General features: G+C 43.3%; 1 protein-coding gene across 2 annotated transcripts in view; it reads right to left on the reverse strand.

Annotated features, from left to right (window-relative positions):
* PLOD2 (procollagen-lysine,2-oxoglutarate 5-dioxygenase 2) overlaps positions 1–6569 on the reverse strand; it is a gene marked incomplete at both ends in the record, with an annotated part of 46600 nt that extends 40031 nt beyond the window's left edge. The window contains one exon of one of the 2 annotated variants that reach the window (XM_079539537.1): positions 6036–6569. In XM_079539537.1, coding sequence (XP_079395663.1) covers positions 6036–6144 — 109 coding nt within the window. The remainder of the gene's footprint in view (positions 1–6035) is intronic. The other variant, XM_079539536.1, reaches the window with a different exon arrangement.
* Between the last annotated feature and the right edge of the window lie 15282 nt (positions 6570–21851).

Consider the following 21851-nt stretch of genomic DNA (forward strand, 5'->3'; position numbering starts at 1 on the left):
AAATATAATCCATAATTCAAAACCATTTATAAAGAGGCAAAGAGTGCTGAACAGTGCCTGTTTTTTCAGAGTCTGAAGGATGGTACACAAATACTAAAGATTCTTCATATAATTAAATTCTGTCCCTTAAGGATGTGAACAGCCATTTTACTCCTCTGACATCCCGACTCCATCAAGAAACTTGCTGTGCTGCAGCTTGCTGCTTGTCTTATACCAAGCAGTTCTGATCTCACCTCTAATAGTGTTTCAAACATCTACACGGAATCGATCAATTGTTGAATATAGCTAGTTCCAATAATAGTGAAATACCACTCATAGACCACCTCTTTTACACATGTACACACTTCCAGATAAAGGCCAGCAGTTACTCACAATATTAATTCATTCCCATTTTTAGAAACTGTTTGCAAGCTGGTTGGCTGAAGTCTTTTTTTTTTTTTTTTTTTTTTTTTAATATTTATTTTTAATTTCGCAGTACCACAGACAGTCAACACAGGCTCATTAGGGCCTGTGTGTGCACTCATCAATCACCGCAGCGCTGGCTGTGCTCAGGCTTGTGCTCCTTCCAATGCAAGATTTCCTGAGCAAAACGAGGCACTAGCGGCAGCATTCATAAGTTTTTTTTCTCCCCCACTATCTGCAGTTGACTTGGGTGAGACTCTGTTTATTGAATTGGTTACTCCATAGTAAAGCACAGATAAGAGGTACTCCTTAGTCCCCAGACATGAACATTTACACATAACATCACTGTAATGCATGAAGCAAACTCTCCAGGGAGAGCTGCCCAGATCCTGGTAAGTGGGAGAGGGTCCGGTTACAGCTGTTTATTAGCACACAGATGGCAGCTCAGCTTCAGAGGTCTCCTAAGCAGTGGGGATGGGGCCATGACAGTAGCCCGGCCATGGGTGCTCGCAACCATACACTGCCACAGGGCTGTAGGCTGGGACCAGGACAGCTAACCCCAGCTGTCCGAGCAAGAAAGTTTATCAGCTTCTGCTTTTTAGTAGCCTTGCCCTTGCTGTCCCTCATAAATGAGTGTCTAGAGAAGAGCATGCTGCTGTTTAAGCTGTTATTCAGCATCTCCAGCTGTTTAAACAGGCAGTCACATACTGCACCAGGCATCGTTAAATCCTGCTTTCAGACAGCTAATCAAGCCTTCAGTGAAACTTGGCAATTAAGATTTGTAATAAAGATATCTCCTTCAAGAAATCTTTGTTTAACAAAGGAGAAGCAAAACTGGAGCTGTCTGAAGGAGGCATAACTGTCCCCACATTGTCAGCAGGAGCCACCACCCCACAACTCTGCGTACCACCCTGCTTCCAGGCACTGGTTGTGCAACACATAGCCCCAGATCTCCACAGCCTAGCTTTGACTGTTCCAGTAACTGGACAGAAATGCAGTCCAACAAACTTCAGGAGGAGAAAAACCACACCTGTCCAAGAGCCCTTTTCTGCATCAAGGGCAGACTGCAATTCCACACTAGGCAAGAAGGGCAGCGCCTGCTCCAAGCAAGCCTGCCCTTCAGCCTGTGGAGCAGCACCAAAGACCCATCCTGTTTCTGACACAAAACCAAAAGACGTGCAAGTTATGACGTATATTTTGGAGTGCTTTTAACAAGGAACATCTGGGCTAGCAACTTCAGTTATTAGGTTAATGGACCTGGTTGTAATCTCATGCTAATGATGTGTGTATAGCTGTTTCACAGTGATATAAAACATAATTGGTAAGCTGCTTATGAAGATAGTCCAAATAAAGTTTGTTGGTTTTTTTTGTTTTTGTTTTTTTTCTTCAACCTTTAGTTCTCTAGTTAGCATGGATTTTTAATACAAGAATCGGGTAACTTGCAGTTATACTTTAAGAATTAATACTACCATCAAAAAGACATTTGATTTTCCTGGAAAAAGACACTGGGATATAGAAAATAACAGTGGACCGACAGAATTGCAACTTGTACCAGGAAGAACCCTTAGAATACTTTTCAAAGGGCAGCCTGAAAGAGCTGGTGGGACAACCACTACAAGATAGGCTTTCTTCAGATTTGTCCTATAAATTTGGATGTTTTAAACTAAAACAAGATTCTACTATTTAACTTTGAATTATTAAGGAAACAGATATGTAATTAATTTGTTCTCCATTACAAACACATTTATGCATTTCAAAGGAATTACAAAGTAATCCACAGCATCTTTACACCATATTTGGTAGAAACAGACTGAAATGATTGAATATGATAACTGCATAATTTGCCAATAATAGCTAATGATCAGCAGATACCTACGTGTCTGCAGTCACATTTGCAAACATTTCATCAAAATACTAATTAAAATACATGCACATACTCAGACACTGAGAATATGAACAAGATGTTACTCTTATGATCATCAAAAAAAAAGAAAAAAAGATATTCTGTTTCTTTAATGGGCTGCTTATTCTTCCCCAGCTACTGCAAATTTTAATAGGAATTCCAGCTGCTTGAAATAATTTGGGGGTGAACCAGAGATTTTACATATTTAGTCTATTCATGCGCAATATAAACTTTACTTTGAGAAGTGAATTAATCCTAATGAAATACTCCAGAAGTAGTTCTGTTACAGAACCAGAAGTCTGAACACCACAGCAATGTCAGACTGTGCTTGCAAGCACGTATTCCTCTACGACTGTCACTTATCCTATAGAGCTACAACATTCCTACACATACAGACACATTCCTGTCATGTTGTGCTTTCTGCTGAAGGGAACTACACTGCGTAGAAATTAAGAAGGAACAAAGATTCTTCACTTTCAAAGTTGCTCTCCTTGCAACTGGTCCCTCAAGAAGTATAAAAACAGATGTTATAAATGAAAACAAAAATGCCCTTATTGTGATCCTACCTACCATCTGTGCCAAGGGAATTCACTGGAGCAGAGTGTCAACTAATTTCAATTTTAAACAGATTAGTGGCTTTCCACAAATGGATCGATGTTCCTTTTGATCATGCAATGTAATAATGGTAATTCAGCAGACAAAACAAAATGTTTCCCTGTGAAGAGGGAGTCAATTCTCCTTAAGTAAGCAGTAATGATGGGGGAAAAAATATAGAAGTCAGGAATCTGGACATAAACCACGACTCTCCAGAATATGCAGTCAGTGCAAAGAAACCTTTCAGAAATAACGTTAGTTCCTTAACAGGAACATGTTCCATGCAAAATCATCCTGACTCAGACAGCAATTGAGAGTATCAATTAGAAATAAGAACTATCACAGAATCACAGAATTGTAGAGGTTGGAAGGGACCTCTAGAGATCATCGAGGCCAACCCCCCTGCCAAAGCAGGTAACAGCTGTTTTCTGGTCAAATTTCCTATGACCTTAGCCAAACACACTGCCCATCACAGACAAAAGCAATGTCACATCCACTACTGCGACTTACCTTCACCATTTGAGGAAAGAAAAAACCTGGCCAAAAAGCTCCTATATTTTTCACTCTGCATTGTACAGCCTCTCAACTTCAAGAGAGCAGTCTGAGTTCTTCATCGCACCATTTCTAAGGGGAAAACAGGCTGAGCCTTCCATTTCTTTCAGAAAGCACACCAGGTACATGGTGTACTTGGTTACATGATCAAAATCCCTCGCTCCTTTACTGCGCTGCCTCAGTGAAAGGCTTACAGTCACTGTCATCACCACATCCATTTTGGAGGAGCCTAAAAATGTCAATAGCATTCACAAAGCACCTACTGTCCCTCCAAGCAGGCCTTCACACAGCCACATCCAATACCCATCACTGCTTGCAGCGCTTGCAGCCAGCAGGGAAGGCTCACTAAGGCGGAGCACAGCCGGCAGCTTGGCCACGGGTACTGCTGCAGCTCCAGGACACATCCTGGCCACGTCGGCTCTGGAAGCTACCTCCACTCCCTGTGACAAGCCCTGACCCCCACCCACTCTTCATGTTTTGGGTGTACTAGGACAGCAGCAACACAGCAGGCCTGCTCAATGCTCTTACAACACATAGTGGCTACGTGGCCACACAGCCAAGCGGCCAAGTCCACAGCCACTGAGGAATGGACTCTGAGAAGGCAGGGTAGTTTCCTGTGCAGAGAACTGATTGAAAAAACACTCATGGGCACACCCAAAATAACGACAAATATCTTCTCCTGCAGCGTGTTACATGATAAGCAACAGGTACTCAGTAACTGCAGCACAGCAGGAATACATTAATGCTGTTGTTCTAACACCAAAACTTTTGCATCTTTATTCCACAGAAGACTAAGCCCACATACATGTATGGATTTCTACAAGGGAGGGCACACTATGCTCTATCCCTAGCCAAGCAATACAGCACAGACTGGAGGATAACATCGAAGGGTTAAAACTGGTACAAAATCAAGTAACACGGCAGGCAGCACTACGGTCCAGAAGCTACCCAAAGAGCAGCCTGCACTCAGCAGTTTGCTACAGTCCAATACAGACTACTGTTGTTTAAATTAAGAATAGGATTTTATTGTTTGATCACTTATATAAAATAGAACAGGGCTTTCCAGTGTTGCAATTTGTACAGAATCACTTTTATCATTTATCTAGATACACCAGTCCATTTCTGGTTTGCTATAAAGCACAGTGCTTCATCTACCACTGAACTATGCACTCTCTACTTCTCAAGCCTTTGACCAGCAACAGGGTTTAAAATCAAGAGTCATTACTAGGCCAGTCGTTACTTGATATCAGCACAAGATATCACACCTAGATCAAGTTGCTTAAAAAAAAATACATTATTTGCATAGATATTTTAGAGGGGGAAAAACGCAGTTGATTGCAGTAACCAACTGCCACAGGAGCATCCTCACAGCCCCTCTGCCACAGGCACAGGAGCTCTGTGTTTTGCCCAAAACACACCCCAGGAGGACACAGCCCCATGGCCATGGGACAGCGATGCTCGCACTGCCTGGAGGGCGAGCAACAGCCATACACAGCCCGCAGGGAACTCTGCAGAGTGTCCAAAAGCAGCAAAAGGAGAAAGCTGGGAGAGACCAGCACAGCAAGTAGCCTGGTGTTCATCAATGCCGACTTATCTTACACTGGTTATGAGCTAAAGCAGCAACTTTCAAACTCAGAAGTTCCTGGAATAAACTTGTCTCTCAGAAAAACGAGCTGCCTTCAGTGCACCAAAGCAAGAATCAAGCTAGGTAATAAAAATAACTTTATTACACACTTGAGTAAACAAGCCAGGAAATAAAACTACTTTGATTTCATGTGGTAATAGTTCAGCAGGATGGAATACCTTTCTATTTCCAGAACAGAAATCAGAAATACAGATGCTAAAGCAGTACCGGATAAGAAATCGGTTTTGGCATATAGCTTGACACATATGTTTGGACACCTCTCTGAGGGAATTTCCTGCGTGCATTCTTGTATTCTACATAATGAAGATACAATTGCTTTCTACCTTCTCACAGACGTGACTACAGAAAACAAGGAACAGAAATCTGGCGGCCTCCGAGGACCAGCAAAAAGCACGGCAGCCTCCAGCTCACTTTTCTCACGAAGTGGGAAACTTCACCCCGAGCTGACGAAGTTCAGGCACGGAGCGAATGACACTGTGCTTTTCCCTGCCGTGGAAGACCTCCCTGCCCATCAACACTTTGTCACGGGAGCAGGGAAGAGAAAGGGGGGGGAGGAAAGGAGAAAGTCAGAGGCGCTCCCTTCCCACTGAGGAATCTATTTTTACTTTTTTCCGAAGCTGAATCCTGCGTCTACCGCCGCATGACTCACTCCGGCGATTTAAAATGCTTTCAGCTCCTCCGGGCGACAACCTGGGGAGCACCGGGGGCCGCACCCCTTCCCCGGGGCCGCGAGCAGCAAGGAAAAACGCGGAGCGGCGGACTTACAGAAGAAACACAGAAATAACCGGGGAGAAGCGGCAGCCCCCACGCGCGCACCGCGGACCGGCGGGGCTCCCTCCCGGCAGACGCACCCGAGCCGGGAAGCACAATGGAGCCGGCGGCGCATGCCGGCAGCGCATCCCCGCCGCGCTCCGCACCTCCCGCCGCCCCGCACCTCACCTGCGGGGCCGGGGCCGGGCCCGGAGCGCCGCTCCGCCGCCACTGGCAGCGCTAAGGCCAGCAGCAGCGGCAGGAGGAGCCGCGGGAGCCGGGCGCCGCTCCACGCCATCTTCCCCCTCCGCACCGCCGCCGCTCCCCGCGCCGCCAGCCCCGAGGGCGGAGGTGGGAGAAAGGAGAAAAGCGCCGCCAGGAGCAGCCGGTGCCGCGCCCGGGACGCCGCTCCTCCTCCGCGGCGGGCAGAGCAAAGGGCGCTACCGCCCGCCCCAGGCTTTATACGGCGGTGGGAGGACCCGGGCGGCGAGGCGCCCGGCCGCACAAGAGGAGCCGCTCGTGGCCTCCGCGCCCGGGCGCACACCGCCGCGGGAGGGGCGGGGCCGCCAAGCTCCGCCTTCGGGCGCCGCGGGAGCGCAGCACTGCGCGGGAAGGGCGCGCCCCGGCCCGGCGTTGCGCGGGGATGGAGCGCGTCCGAAGGCGTTACAGCGGCAAAAGCCACCCGGGGCAGCGGTAACAGCACTGCGCGCCCGCTCTGCTCGAAAACGGCGTCGCTGCGAACACCCCAGCGCAGGAGCGTCCGCATTTCCACATCCAAACGCCAAACAAAACCGACAAAATTAATTTTTCATTGGTACCGTCATTTTCACCCAGGAACATGGTGGGAATGAAGAAGATGCCCTGAGATACATAATTCCCGTGTTTTTCTTCCTGTTGCAACGCAAGATGTATTCAAAATAATAATAACTTAAGTGCTAATAAGTCACATATAATCCTAAAAGCAGATGGTGGCCTATTGAGATCAGTAAGGGTTTACGCCTTGGAAACATTACTGGAGGACCAAGGGCATCATCCAAACTGAAAATTCGTGCTGAAAGAAGGACTCGTGTATTTAAGATCCACCTATATAGCAGTCAAGTACACACCTCATTTTTTATCTTAAATGCTTCTATGGGCCTACCAGATGTGATTTTTGGATCCACAGAGTGAAAAATAAAGGTGAAAGAAGGGAAAACTTGACTGTGGCATCCTTTGGTTTGGAACCTCAAGCAGAAATCAGGCCCAGCGTTACGTGCCCAGATGCCTGCATGGCTAATTGGGAGAACTGCATCAGGCAGTACGTGGCAGAGAGCACAGGAGAAGTTCACCCCTGGGTCCCAGCAGCTCTGAGGACAGAGAAAGCCCAGGCAGGGGAAACAGGGAAATGCTGAAAATGAAGGAACCTGTCAGTGAAGCTGCAGTTGATAATTACAGGATTAAAAACAAAAGCCCCTTTGCTTCTTGGACAATTACTCATGGCCGACTTTCTCCTGCCACCTCCATCAGGCTCACAGAGACTCAAAAGAGAACAAACATCACCTGAGTACAGACAGTGAGCACTGCTCAGTTCACATCCCTGCATGGCTGCTTGCCCTCCAAGGAGCAGCACTGCTGCACAGCATGAGTGCTGTGTTGGCTGCGAGTAATGCCATGACCTGAGCACTCTGCGAGCAGTTCTTTGCTCATTTCAAGAATCAAGTTCAAATGTTAGACAAGAAACTGGGGGAAGATAGAAAGAAAATAGTTACAGCTATAGTCTTAAGTTAGAATACAGGTAAGAAACTTTTAGAAAGAGGTCCTAACAGATCAAACCTTATCTCAGGTCTGGTAACAGTAACACTTGTACTTAGAGATGTAAAGAACATGTAATTACAAGGCTGACAAATAAGAAGTCACAGAATCACAGAATCACACAGAATCACAGAATTGTAGGGGTTGGAAGGGACCTCCAGAGATCATCGAGTCCAACCCCCCTGCCAAAGCAGGTTCCCTACAGCAGGTCGCACAGGTCGGCATCCAGGCAGGTCTTGAACATCTCCAGAGAAGGAGACTCCACCACCTCCCTGGGCAGCCTGTTCCAGTGCTCCGTCACCTCACTGTACAGAAGTTCTTGCGCATGTTTGTACGGAACTTCCTATGCTGCAGTTTCCAGCCGTTTCCCCTTGTCCTGTCTCCACTCACCACTGAAAACAGTCTGGCCTCGCCATTCTGCCCCCCACACCTTAGATATTTATAGACCTGGATCAGGTCCCCTCTCAGTCTTCTCTTCCCAAGGCTGAACAGACCCAGTTCACTCAGCCTTTCCTCATAGGAGAGATGCTCCAGGCCCTTCACCATCTTCGTGAAGTCATTGGGAAGGAATTAAATCACAGTAGATATGTAGAATATCATCCACCATGAAAGAAAGGACAGATTTCTTCAATAAAGCCAGAGTGGAAAAAGAAAGACTGTCGGGCATCATTTCAGAATAGCATTGAACTGAGATCATGGCTCCCACGGACAGGAAGCAGGAAAGTTCAGCCCTCAGGATCGAGGATAAAGCCATCAGCTGAGCGTCACGTCCACGCAGTGCTCCAGGGAACTGCTCCCTGCAGCCCAACCCTGGCAGCAGCACATCTTCAGTAGACAGCAGTACACAGATCCTGGAACTAACCCTGACATGAACACCAATGGTTTGCAAAAAAGGAGGAGGTATCAGAGAAATCCCAGGAAGCATTTTGTTACCAAATGTTCACGTAGGCAGCAGTAGAAAAGAATGAAAACTATTAATGAAAGAAGGATGTAATATGCAACAATTAAAGGAAAGGAGGAAGCTGGCAAGGATACATTTCTAATGTATGACAAAAATGGGTGGAGAGAACTGCAATAGAAAAAAATACATGTACATAGCAAGTTCATGCCCAGAATTTGACTAAAGACTTCTACATTTTCTTGTTATTTTCCTTGGTCTCTTCTAAACTAATTTTATTTTAGAATTTTCTTAGAAAATTCAAGCTTTTTCCTCAGGAGAACACAGAGCTGAAAGCAATGCATGCAAGGCAATAGATGTGGTGAAACCATCTCCTATCCCCAGAGGCTTTGCTCTGCCCGATGGAAAGGAAAATGCTTGTGAAATGCCAGAGCTGAGCACAGCTGGCTGCAGAATGCCCAGGAGCTCTCTCTGGCCCTGCCTCTGCAGACACAGGGTCAGACGGGCTGCTTTTGTCCAGAAATACTAACTTCAAGGCCTGAGTTGGCAGCTGGAGGTTAGTGCTGTTACAGCATTCCCAAATCTCTGAACTAAGTAGGAACTTGTCCTCAAATTAAGAGTTTTGAAGAATAATGTAGGCAGTGTGTTCTGTACCATGCAAGTATGCACGTTGTGCTACAGAGGTTAACTGCAGAAACAATTTGTACAAGTATTCCAAGACATAATCTTACACTGTCACCATCTGCACCTTTGACTTTTGACCTTATCAAAACTTCATAAAGAATAAAACCTTCCTTTTTCTGTGAAACAAGGCAATTTCTCCACGGGAAATGAATAGATTCAGTGAAGCAGACATGGAGGAGGGGAGAGAACTCATTCCTGTTAGCTGTGTGGCTCTGAGCATGGGAGCCCAAAGGATTTTCTTACCCTAAAACTCCAGAAACAATAAGCAAAACCAGAAAAGGGAGTGAGCAGCCACAAGCAGTGCTCCCTACAGAAACTTACCATGAAAAGTGATTTTCTGTAAACTTACAGCCAGTTGCCAAACTACTTTTTTTTTTTTCTTTCTTTTTTTTTCATTGTGGTGCATTTTCACAGGATCAGCAATAATATTTAGGATTCAGATGGCAGATATTTGAGGAGAATTCTCGGGGACCTCTGAAGGAGACAACAGCTCCCTGAGTTGTTTGCAATACCCATTCCTTCAGTGCCCCTTTCCTCAGATGTCCACATACTCCTTTCTATCCCCATCTCCTTCTCCCATCTGTTTCTAACTGCATGAAATCATCATACAGCTGGCAACTTCCATCTTGCCTAAACCACCAACGTTATGTTTCAACATATGGATAACTATTGCAACGTGGAATGGAAACAGACATAGTTCACTGCACTGCAAGCCTATCATTGCAGCCAGATGGAAGCAGGTTCCATCATAGGAAGCTGCTTTCTGAACTACAAAAGTGGTAGTTATGCTTTATAAAGATGAAATTGCAGCAAGGGAGGAAGGCCTTACTCTGCCCATGTAAATCAGCAGCAGTCAGAGCTTTGTTGCTTCAGATGTGTTCAATCAGCAGTCACCTGGGTAGTGCAGTTAACGAGTAGGAAAAGTGAAAGGCATAGTAAATCAGCGATCAAGGTGGCAAAGCCTTAGCAGTATTTACAAAGGAAGAGCAGCTCTCTTTTAATATTCACCCTTTGTTCATTACATCCATCCCATGAAATGAATGAAGTTGTCATGTGCTGCAAACTGAGCCAAAGAAGAGAAGAAAGGGAAGATGAGCTTTCCCCATCTCCAGCATTTCAGATAGAAACATCACCTTTCCCTGATGAAGTGACTGCAAGGCCTTTCTCTCCAAAGCACTTCTTCAGCCCTCCTGCACTCAGGCAAGGTTCACCTTCCACAACGACTTTTGCAGACAAGCTGTAAAACCTAACTTGTAAAACAAGCCAGGCAAACCAGAGATTACTTACATCTTCTTCTAAGAGACCTTTTTCGTATCTTCCAGCTACTTTTTATTATATTCTAAGAAAAACATAAAACCACAGAATGTGCTCCTGCTGGGTTTTGCTGTCCTTGAACTCATCTAACTCTGCACGTCTAAGAGTCCAAAGCTCCTTCGTTCAAGAGCCCCACTAGCATATCTTAATAGATGCTGAAATGAGGCAGCACTGAGCTTCCTTCCCTAATATTACAGTGTTACTGTTGATCATTAGGCAGTAATAAAAGGGAAAAAAATGAAAAAAATTACAAGATTAGTCTGTGAAAAACCATGGGACAGAAGGAATTGTCAGCAATTCCTTCACTGGCAGCAATATTCCAAGAATGAAAAAGAAACATCATGCAAGTAAGGTTATTAGTTTCGTGTCATAAATACTTGATAACCTGACTGTTTCTCCCTGTGTTTAGATCAGTAATTCATATCTATTTTCCCAAATAAATGATTAACCTTTTTGAATGATAAATTCAACTGATCAGTATTTTACATGAATTAAATATTATCTGAAAATAGCAGGGATTCATTATAAAATGATACTAAAAAATAATATTCCAAAGTAAAATTTGAAAAATCTCTTTTCAGTTATAGCAAATCATGTTCTGCAGGTATATCTCACTGAAATGATTACATCTGTTCTCACTCAACCACAAGCCTATGAAATACTAGAGCTAAGCTAGAATGAAATGAACAGAAATACATGGGTGCTGTTGGTTTCTTTAACAAATACATCAATATGATCTTAAAGGCCCATCTGGCAATAATATAGCATTTAAACATGCATCACATTGCCTGACCCAGTATGTGCATGTGATTCCTTAACGAGGGCCTCTTCAGTAGTTCAACCCTAATAAGAAATCTTCCGCAGCCATTTTATTTTCAAAGAATCAGGCTAAATGTTACTGAAATTCTACTCTAGCTGTCTGAAAATAGTTTCTCTTTGGTTGCCTCTCTTTAATTTATCCTCAGCTCCAATAAGAACAGAGCTGCCACCCCAGTCTTGTTATTATGGGCGCGATCCAGCCGGTGGCCGAGAGGCCCCACACTGCTCAGAGCCGCTCATTTCAGGGGATGTCCAGCACCTTGCACTGCTGAGCACGGTGTGAATCACTCAAGCTATATTCATCATGTCTCTTCCAAGCCATCCAATCCGAAATCACTTTGTTGCTTTCGCTCATTCATGATTATAGCCATGAACAGCCCAAATGAGCAAAAGATTAATAGTGCTAGCAAACATTTCCAGGGTATAATCAGCTGTCGACCCATAATTACTCAAAAGATTGAATGAGTGGCTTTGAAATTACAAGGAGAGTTACATTCCTGCACTGAGACTGAGCAGCAAGACATGAGTGCCCATGAAAACCCATGCTACGATTTTTGTCTGCGGTCCATTCTCCGGTATTTATGACATGCTTGCTCCAGCCTCAAGGCCCCATCCTGCACTACTGAAGTCAGTGTGCACCATAAGAGAAAAGTATCCTGCTGACCGGGCCTTAAGCCAGACCTTCTGCACTGAGGGAGGTCTTAGGCATCTGGCCTAAGGCCAGGTCTGATCCCCATTTTTTGCTTTCATTGCACTAATTTGTACATTATTTATGTAGGCACCAAAAGCTGTAAATTAAGCCCTGCAGAGTGCATCTTGTAAACCCTGCTGACCAGGGTTGATCTTGTAAAAACTTCAGTTCCATGATCCCGTAAACAATAAAATGCTTTGCAGGACTTCAAATGAGTGGTGTTGAAATGGACAGTTAATCATAATGAGTAATTTAAAGGCTTGCATTTGTTAAAGTTTAGGGATGCAGAAAAAAATATAATTGAAAAGGAGCTGACATTCAAGAGAACGGGCTTAAAGCAAAGAAGTTTTAAACATTTACTGTGGGATGAATAGGAACTGGTGGAAAAATGCACTTATGAAATTGCCTGAAACTGGGAGTCTATGTGAGCATTTATGTCTCTGTCAACAAACCATCGTAATGTAAAAAATGTTCCTCTGAAATAAGTCTGTGGTATTAAACAGACTGAAGAGCATCCCATGTGTTCAGCCAGTAGGGGAGGGCAGGTCACTATGTGTTTTCCAAGAGTTACCCTAAAGCTCTCTTTTCTTTTGAGATTTCAGAAGCCTGGTCCAGTCTCCTAGAGTGGCAATTTGGGAAAACCGCTGGAGCAGGGAAGCTTCTCCCACAAGTATTCCCCTAAGGGTAGACATCAGATTTCATATTCTCTGTTACCGGAATGGGTTTTGGTCTGATTTTCTTTTCCTGACCCTGCCCTCTGCGAGTTTTATGGCTGTTCTGCCTGTCCACAGTGATCTCATTCTCTCCAGCTGTCTTATTTAAGGTAAATAGAAACTGCTGTCTGACAAAACCTAGTTTTGACAGGTAGGTCTTTCTGAGTAGTATTAATAAGTAATTAAAGTTAATTTAAACAAAATTGGCATCAATTTAGCCTTATTTCCTACTTCCTGTGTGACCTAAATGAGGAATCCCAGATGGCCCCAGAACAACTCCTGGCAGAATTTCTGCAGAGCTGAATTTGAGAAAGACAGGAGATGGGCTGGCAATGATTTTGCTCTGCTAGAGTGCCTTTGCAGAAAGCCTTCAGCCTTCCAGCCTTCAGCAGGCATTGTGTGACAGGCTGACCACAGGAAAGGTGAGGAAAAGCTGAGAGCCACAGGTCTTACTTATTTTAGTGCCTCTCTGGTTGGTCAAAATACCATATGTCTTTGCAGCACACCTCACTCTTTTGCCTTTTGACAAGAAAACTTTTTATGGGGCAAGAGAGGTGGCAGCCAACAAAAACACGTTGTGGAAAAAATATATATATATTTACATGAATGGTTAAATACTGCTACTAGGAAAGTTGGAGACCCTGACACAAGAAAGCAGGCAAGAAGATTTCATGACTGCAGCAGTAGGAGAATATGCTTTTCTGCTTAGAAACATTTAGGAGCTAAATTCTATCTTTGTGGATTTTTTTTTTTTTTTCCTGTCATCTTCTTCTCCATCTTTCATTATATATGCACATAGTTTTATAGTTTTATTTGGTAAAAGGAATTTGAAGAGAAGGTGTGTTCAGGTAAGTAGTAGAAAAATATTTCTGCAGACTAGGGTTTGCACGAATATTAGTATACATAAGCACTGAGCTCCACTTCAGAGCAAACCTGAGATAGGCATAGATTCAAGCCTTTAATTATTAAATGGACAGGAGTGGCTGAAATAATGTTTTAGGTTCCAGGTGGTGTACTGTGAACATGCAAAAGCACAGATACCTTTTTTTGGAACTGGCAGCTTGTCTGGGAGGCACACTGTGAGCAGAAGCATGTTTCTGGTTGATGCAATCTGCTCTGCATTCAAGGCAAACAATTCATAGTTCAGTGTTCACCTGTCCCCTGTTCAAGGAATGACAGGAATAAATGGAGAAGTTCCAATGGAGCCTCAACAGGGCTCTTTTCAAAACTTATAATTTTAATTATATTTTAGTGTATCATTCAGCGGGTGCCAGAATAATAGCCACTTTGAATCTTTGAAATAATTTCTCAGCCTTCAATTTGTGCTGCTTTCATTTGGATGCTCAGAAAGATGATAATTCTGATGATTTGTCAGGTTGGCTAAACCTGACATTGGCAGTACATTCTGCTTCTTTACTCTGGGCTGTAGGAGGGTATTTTCAGAGATGATCTGGCTGCTTCTCTTGCAGATAATCCCAGGCCTGCAATGCACAAGGCAACCTATAGATTGATTCTACATTAGGGAATGTGATGGAATGAAATTCCTTTCTATTTAAAGAAAGCTAAACAGCAACTCCCTCTAGAATGGAAGAGCACCATGATCACCAGCAGGAGTCACAAGTAGCCCAGCAGCAGTCTCGTTTTGTGAATGGCTGTTCATAAAATCACAAGCAGGATTAAGAATGTGGCCGAAATTGGATGCAGCCTGAGAATTACATGTTGACAAGCCTGGGTCACTGTTTTTCTGCTGTTCCTTCTTCCTCTGGCCATCCAGAGGATATATACAGTTAAGAAGGCTGCAGCCAAAATCACTTTCAGAATGAAGCATAGAACTGACAGCAACTTCAACCTAATATTGTTCTTGGGTAAGCTGTGCAGACAGATTCTGCCCCAGGGTACTTAAATGAGGAAGCAAAGTTGGTAGGCACTGAGCACGCATCTCCAGCACACTCCTAGTAAATTGCCAGGTAAAAGCAATCACGTTGTCATAGCACAGAAAAAGGACAGATACAAGTATACTCTTGTATAATCGTATGCATAGTGTTGCCTCTGAGATGTATACACTTTGTTAAAGCGTAGCCTGATAGCCAGAAGGAACTAAGGAAAACCTTATAGCCTCTGTATGGGATTCTGGCAGGCAGCTACCTAGCAAATTATCACCTCCACAAAGCCCTTACTTGCAGGAAAGTCTTATTAACATGACTCGCATGTTGTGCTTACATCTCCTCCTAGAATGTAGAACCCTGCTGGAATAAAGCCAGCAAAACTCAGGATGGCTCAGCTGCAATGCTCCCCACAGATAGTGGGGAGTATTGACCTTAATTCTTTTATTTTGAGCTCCCAGAGTGGGATTTGTACACCTGAACCAAAGAAGGGAAAAAAAAGGGCTGGAGGATAATACTGTTTTGGCCGCACTGCTTGGAAAGACTAAAAATTTGTATTAACCACTAAGTGGTTTCCATCCAGATAGATTTGATACAAATTATAAAGATATACATCACTTGCAGAAAACATTTTCATATCATTTCTGTTACATATCTTCTCAGCTTCAAAATGTTGCCTCTTCACATTTGCCACTAAATATCTTTTTTTTTTTTTTTCAAAATTCCTGTGTATCCAGAGCTGTACCAGCACTGCATTAGCCTTGTCTCAGGATATACGCCTCTTTCAAAAGCTCTGAGGGTCAGTACATATTCCATTCTCTTCATTTCAAGACAGAGACACGTGACTGTCTTCAGCTCAGTCCCCTTTTGTCCTGCATTCTCTTTTGCTCTGCCAGCTCTGTATGGAGATGACTCAAAGTCTCTAAGTCTGCCAGCTTGCTCCAACCTGGACTGGTGCTCAGAAACAGCAGCATTCATTTCCAGGTCTTTGGTAAATGCATTGAAAAACGAATACAACATTTCCAGTCATGTGGCCTTCATCTCTTTTCAAGATCCTTCTGAAGTTGTTAGTTCATGAGATTCAAGAAACAGGTCCCAAGGCTATATATTACTTAATCAAATCCCTCTGGCTGGAGTTTTGTTTCTGCCAGATGGAGTGTGTGTGCCTAAGTGGAACACAGCTCGATGGAGTTGTTGGATCTAGCCTCCAAGGTCAGTGCCATCTGAAGGATTTCAGGCTGCCAGATAACATAAAAGCCATGGTTTCTGCTTCTCAAAATAGTGTCCATGAAAGTCATTTTGAAACTGTAGTGCATGCAAGAAACTAGGAACTATTATCAATGTTTCTAGTTTGTCAACTGAAGGCAAAGTGTTTTAATCCCACCCACCTAGATAGCACATTGATACTATTAGCCCTTGGGAAGCTTTTCAAGATAATAAAAATCTGTAAGTGAACCCAATCCTTCAGAGAGGAACATTAAGGCATCCCTGTAGATTATTAATTTCATTACTGCCATCACTGTGGTCAGTTCGATAGTGCTTGTCACAGGAGGAGCATCAAACACCCTGCACAGCATTGCAGCGGCAGTATGCAAAAGCACACTTAGCAGCAACCTATCTAGCAGGGGACTAACCATCTGAATGATGAAAAATCTATTGCGAAATATTTACTGAGACATGGGGGCTTTTCAAATCACTATACAAAGACAGTGTGAAGTATTAGTATTGCCACAGGCTGTACACATTACCTGGTTTGAAGGTTTCACCTCCCTAGAGAACTACTCTGGCTTTCCAAGTCAAAGAGTAGAAATCACTTGCTCACAAAACAAAATATGATCTTAAAATTGTACCATGCTTGAAGCAGCTACTAAAGCCAGAGAAAACATTATGATTCAATTTCCAAAGGAAAACAAAGGTAAGATAAAGGCTGAAGAAAATCCCCTCTAAATCACAGAAACCCAAGAAAAATCATTTACTGCTTTGGGCAAAATCTCAATTGCAGCCTCTTTCGCTTATTGGTATCTTGTACATGCTTTTCCAGATTAGGGTCAGAGGATGAAGATTCCCACTGTTTCAATAAGAGCAGGCCATTTAATCGTGCTCTTCATATCTTCCTTCTGCTGCTCATTAGCATCCTGGCTTGCTGCATGTCAAAATGCATTTGCTCTGTTGAGTTATTACAAATGTTTCTCCACTTTCTAGGATTTAGATGGAAAATGTTGCAATGTTTATGCTGTTGGAAAAGAAAGTAAAGACTTCCCCCCCCCCAAAAAAAAGGGGGTTGGGTAATGGGGGAGGAGGGGAGCATGTGATGAATTAGATAGCTCTCCAACATAATTCTAATGTTTTGTTCCCCCTATGCTCTAAGACTATAATTGAGACATCTGATGGTGCAGCTGAATATAAGCTTCCATAAACAAGCTCTGTACATTTGAACACAACTGCACGTAGGCTATCCACACACTTTTTCCACTCTGGCTGTTCCTTCCTGCAGGCAATTGGGGAAGATATTTTGGCCACAATTCCACTGTAGATTACTCCACATTTTAGTCTGATTGGAGTGAGGAAAAAACTACTGGTTAAATGTTCATGATTTTCAGCCAGCAATCCCTCTCCTTTAAAAGGAATCATCACTCCCAGGCTGACCTCCAAGGCAGAGCTCTGCTTGCAAGAGCGTATACCCTTTGACAGTGAATTTACTAAAGTGATTGAATTTTTATTGGCTCTGATTACCTTTGATCCAGTGCAAACAGAGAATACTAGGCCAGGATTTGCTTTACTATCACAATTTATATCATTTACTATTTCTTTTTGTCCCAGAGAAAGCTAACCTTTTTCCCAAGGAATTTCTCTGAAGCAAGTCACAGAAGACAGCTGTTGCCCAAGCACTTACAGGAAAGATAGATTTACATTTTATTTGGATTTTTAGGAAAATTCTTCCTGTCCTAGGAAAATTCTCCATACATCTCTATGACTAAATTAGGTCATTCCTTTCCTTTTTGCCTCTTTGCATTGCAGAAGAGAACAGTAGTGATCTATCAGTCTGTCATCATGCAAGAAGGTTGATTCTGAGTTTGTCCATTCACTTTAAACTCCACACAGACTTCAGTCTGTGATTCCCATCAGCTTGGGGCTCCATAAACAAGACATGACTGGGCAGAGAAAGGCTTTGATATTTCAGCAAGTAGACGTGTAAAAACACCTAATTTAGATGATGAGTGGTTGATAGCAAGGAAGAGCAACTCTCTGTGATATGGTCTCCTCCTAGCCCACTGAAAAATATTTGGCAGTCAGCAAAGATTCAGAAAACAGTTATCAGCAAGGGTTTGCTCCTCCACATATATTGTGCCTGAGATGGCTGCCCATGACAGGTCACTGGGAGACAGCATTCATCACTGTTCAAAGCACTACAGCCGTGCTGCACAGCACCATTGTCCTCTTCAGGTGCCCCTAGTCTTCCCCTGGCAGCTATGCTATAGGGAATCCTGTGCCTTTTTAGTATTAACAGAGGATGCAAATACTGCTTTCACATAGTTGATTCCTTTAAATGTCTTCAATAGATTATAAATGTATGGAATAAATTTTTAATTTTGCACTAAATGTCATCCAGGAATCACATACATACACTTCGAAGTTCCCTTCTGCACTGCCAAATGCTTAGTTATTAGCAAAGGACTAATGGAACTCAGCTTAGTTACTGCTCTACAGGCACATGGATCTCCAAGAGAGAGGCCACTGTCTAACTACATCTGCTGAAATCATTAATTCAAGTGTCATTATTTAGAGAATTCCCTGACACATGGAAATAGTAAAAATCTAAGATGTGGGGCTAAAAGGAGTGTAACACTTTCATAATTCTATTTGCTTGTTTTTATTATTTTGTTTGTTTGTTTGTTTGTTTGGGGGGGAATCATAGTTCTTATATTCTGATGCAAGAAGAGGTATTTGATTACCTGAATGTCATCCACATACCTTCATACCATAGCCAAGAAGATGAGTTATGTTAACTCATTTTGGCCCTCAGCTGACTAAACTGTTGATGCCATGCTGACAGCCTGTCAGCAGTCACCAGCTATTAGAGGCATGTTGTGGGAAGACATCTGCAAATACCTTACCAGTACAGCCTTACCTCAGCAGCAAAAAGGACACACAGCATCAGTTCTCATGGCCTGATGGTTCTTCCTCCTGGATGAAGAGAGAGCACTTTAATTGGTATGAATGGCAGGTGGGTAGCTCAGGTGGAGAGGAATGTAATTGCCTCAAGGAAAGGATGAAGGTCCAGGAATTGTGACAATTCTCTACATATCTGTAATCAAGTAGCACCAAAGCATGTCTCCAAGGAGAGCACTCTCTTGCTCTCTTAAGTGTCCCAGGCTGCAGCTTGATTAATATGTAATTCCAAGCTCTCTTACTTTTAGCAACATTCTCCTGTTTCTTATCCATTGACAGCAGGTATATTGAATTTTTAAATGGTCAGATACTAATCTTAAATTTATATTAACTTAAAATCCCCAACTGCGCCTAATAGAAATATTGGTGTGTCTGGATCTGAGCTGAGGCTAGGTGTACTCTGGGCTGAGCAGTTAATTGCCTTTGACTTTGCTGAGCTCAGTAGTATTTTGAGGTCAAACATATTTCATTAATGTTTACACCTCATTACCTCTTTAAAAAGATAAAAACTCAAGTTTTAGTGCTTATTTCTGTTTGCAAATTCATTTTCAGTTTATCTGACGGTGAAAGCATTTGCTGAATTTCACTACATAATTACTGAATTGCTAACTCCAAGGAAAAAACTATTTGCTGTAAAGATTTCATATTTGCAGCTTAAGAGGTGCTGATTAGTTCATGTTTTACTTCAGTACTTCTTGGTAGTATCAAATCATACATAACCACTGATGATTTTCATAATTTATTTTTCATAAATTTAACATGCACTTTTGCATAAACTGCTTCTGCAATTTAAGGCCATAAATTGAGCACAGAAAGCGAACATAAAGTGAGTTGATTTATTCAACAGAGATTTTACCTTCCTGTCTCTTGCTCTTTTCTCTACGATGGAAATAACTATTCGCTCTTTTCTTTTTTACTTTTTTTTTTTTTTTTCCCCAACAGGAAAATATGTGCTGAACACACAGGTAAGTTCTTGTTCATTTCAATAGCTGGCTTTATTGCTTGGTGCATTTTAATGTTAGCTCACCACCTCTCGTGGCCTTTCCAAAGTTTGTTCAGTGGAAGGAGAGGACAGGGCACAGTGAGCCCTTGTCTGTGTTGAACAACTTTGCTTGTATTTCTTTTCTACCCAGCCTGGCAACAAGCAGGATACAGACACAAAATGCCAGCAAGGTTAGCTTCAGTCCATTGAATGGCCTACATTTTCCAGGAGCCACACATTCTGCTTCCTGAAAAACGAGAAATTTGCTGAAACAATAAAGCCTTTTGCTCCATTGTACAGCCATACTCAATGGCATTTTAAAAAGAAAAAAAAATACTGAAGTCACTGTTGTGCATCGGTTAAAAAGCAGGACTGCCTGCAGTAATGGAAGACAGCAGGATTTAGCTGCTAAGGTCTAGGTTTTTGGCACACATACACAGCACCTTTATAATTAGGATTCATTTTGCCAAAGCTCCCTGGGTGAGGCATTGCTCTGTCTCATACCACGTGACTGGAAAGCCACAGCAAAACCTGGAGACAGCACTCGAGCTGATCAAGTGGCTGGGAAAGATCACTAACAAAATGTAAAGGGTATGGAACTGAGCTCCTCAGTAGTGCACACAACAGCTCAGGTATGCGATGGGCTGCAGTGAAACAGAAAGCATAGAATCATAGAATCATTAAGGTTGGAAAAGACCTCTAAGATCATTTAGATCAACCCTCCATCTATCACCAGTACTGCCCACTAACCCTCAGTGCCACATCTACCCTCCTCTTGAACACCACCTGGGGTGGTGACTACATATCTTCCCTGGGGAACCTGTTCCAGTGCCTGGCCACTATTTTGGAGAAGTTTTTCCTAATAACCAAGCTGAAACTCTCCCGGAGCAACTTGAAACCATCCCCTCTCATCCTACCAAAGCCACATTCATGCAAGTCCAGTTACTTTGGGAGGATGTGCTAATGCCAGCTGTGCCACAAAGTTCCAGCATTCAGATGGAACTTAACAGTTACACAAAAGGGACTGTACTTTGGAGCAGGGTATCAGCTACAAAACATCATCAGAATGGCATCTGGGGCACACATAGCACAGCCCCATGTTACAGCTTCTTGTGGCCATGTACCTCCCATCCAGCACGCCTGCCCCTGCTAGCTGCTCACCTCAGCAGGGCCTGATTGCTCCTCAATAAACAGTAATCAGTGGAGAAATATTGACTTCCTCATCTGCTTCCAGCTGCTCTGGTTCAATAACTAGGTCAGCTAAAGGTTAAACCAGCAGAAACACTAGCAGCAAGCTTAAATACCAACAAATAAACTAAAAAGAAAACAGTCATTGGCCTGGCTTGCCCCTCTCTTGTCCACTTTCCCAAGTGTTCATGGCCCCGGGGCTGCTCAGCCTCTGTCATGGCCATGTCTTGTGTCTAAGGCCCAAACTCACCTCAAAGGTAAGTCGATGCCATTATACCAGCAACAAAACCAGCCTGACTCCTTTGATGCACGCTGCTGTGATGCATTCATAACTTCTTGCAAAGCTATGAATTATGTCAGAAATCACAGCCCAAACCCAAATTCTTGCATGTGCTATAAGCCTAGTACAACTTTAAAGGCATTACACAGTTTTTGGCAGTGTGTTCTCACATACTTGCACGTGCATTTTTTATTTTCCTAGTGGCACATCATTCCATTCGCAGCTGAAGATGTTTAAGCTTTGATGGGAAATATCTCGCTTTGCACACACATGCAGGGAATACATACTTCAGAGATAGTGTAATCTGCAGTTCTTCCAGAGAAAACCGGAGGGAAGCTCACTGTGCCGGCCTTAAGCTTGCAGCTGCCATTTCCACGCCGGCACTGCCACCTACTGAACGCTGGGCTGCTTGTATCAGCGCTAGCGGGAAAACAATGGAAACAAACCTACCTCAAGTGGCGGGTCGAATGTCTTTGTAGAACACAGGGTAATGTTTCTCTGGGACAAAATTTGTAAGGTGTCTTTTTTAACTTGCAGATGACACTCGGGATTCCTCAAAATGATCACAGAAACAACGTTGGGAAAAGAACTG

Source organism: Tetrao urogallus, assembly GCF_951394365.1.
Source record: "Tetrao urogallus genome assembly, chromosome: 9".
Classification (NCBI taxonomy): Eukaryota; Metazoa; Chordata; class Aves; order Galliformes; family Phasianidae; genus Tetrao; species Tetrao urogallus.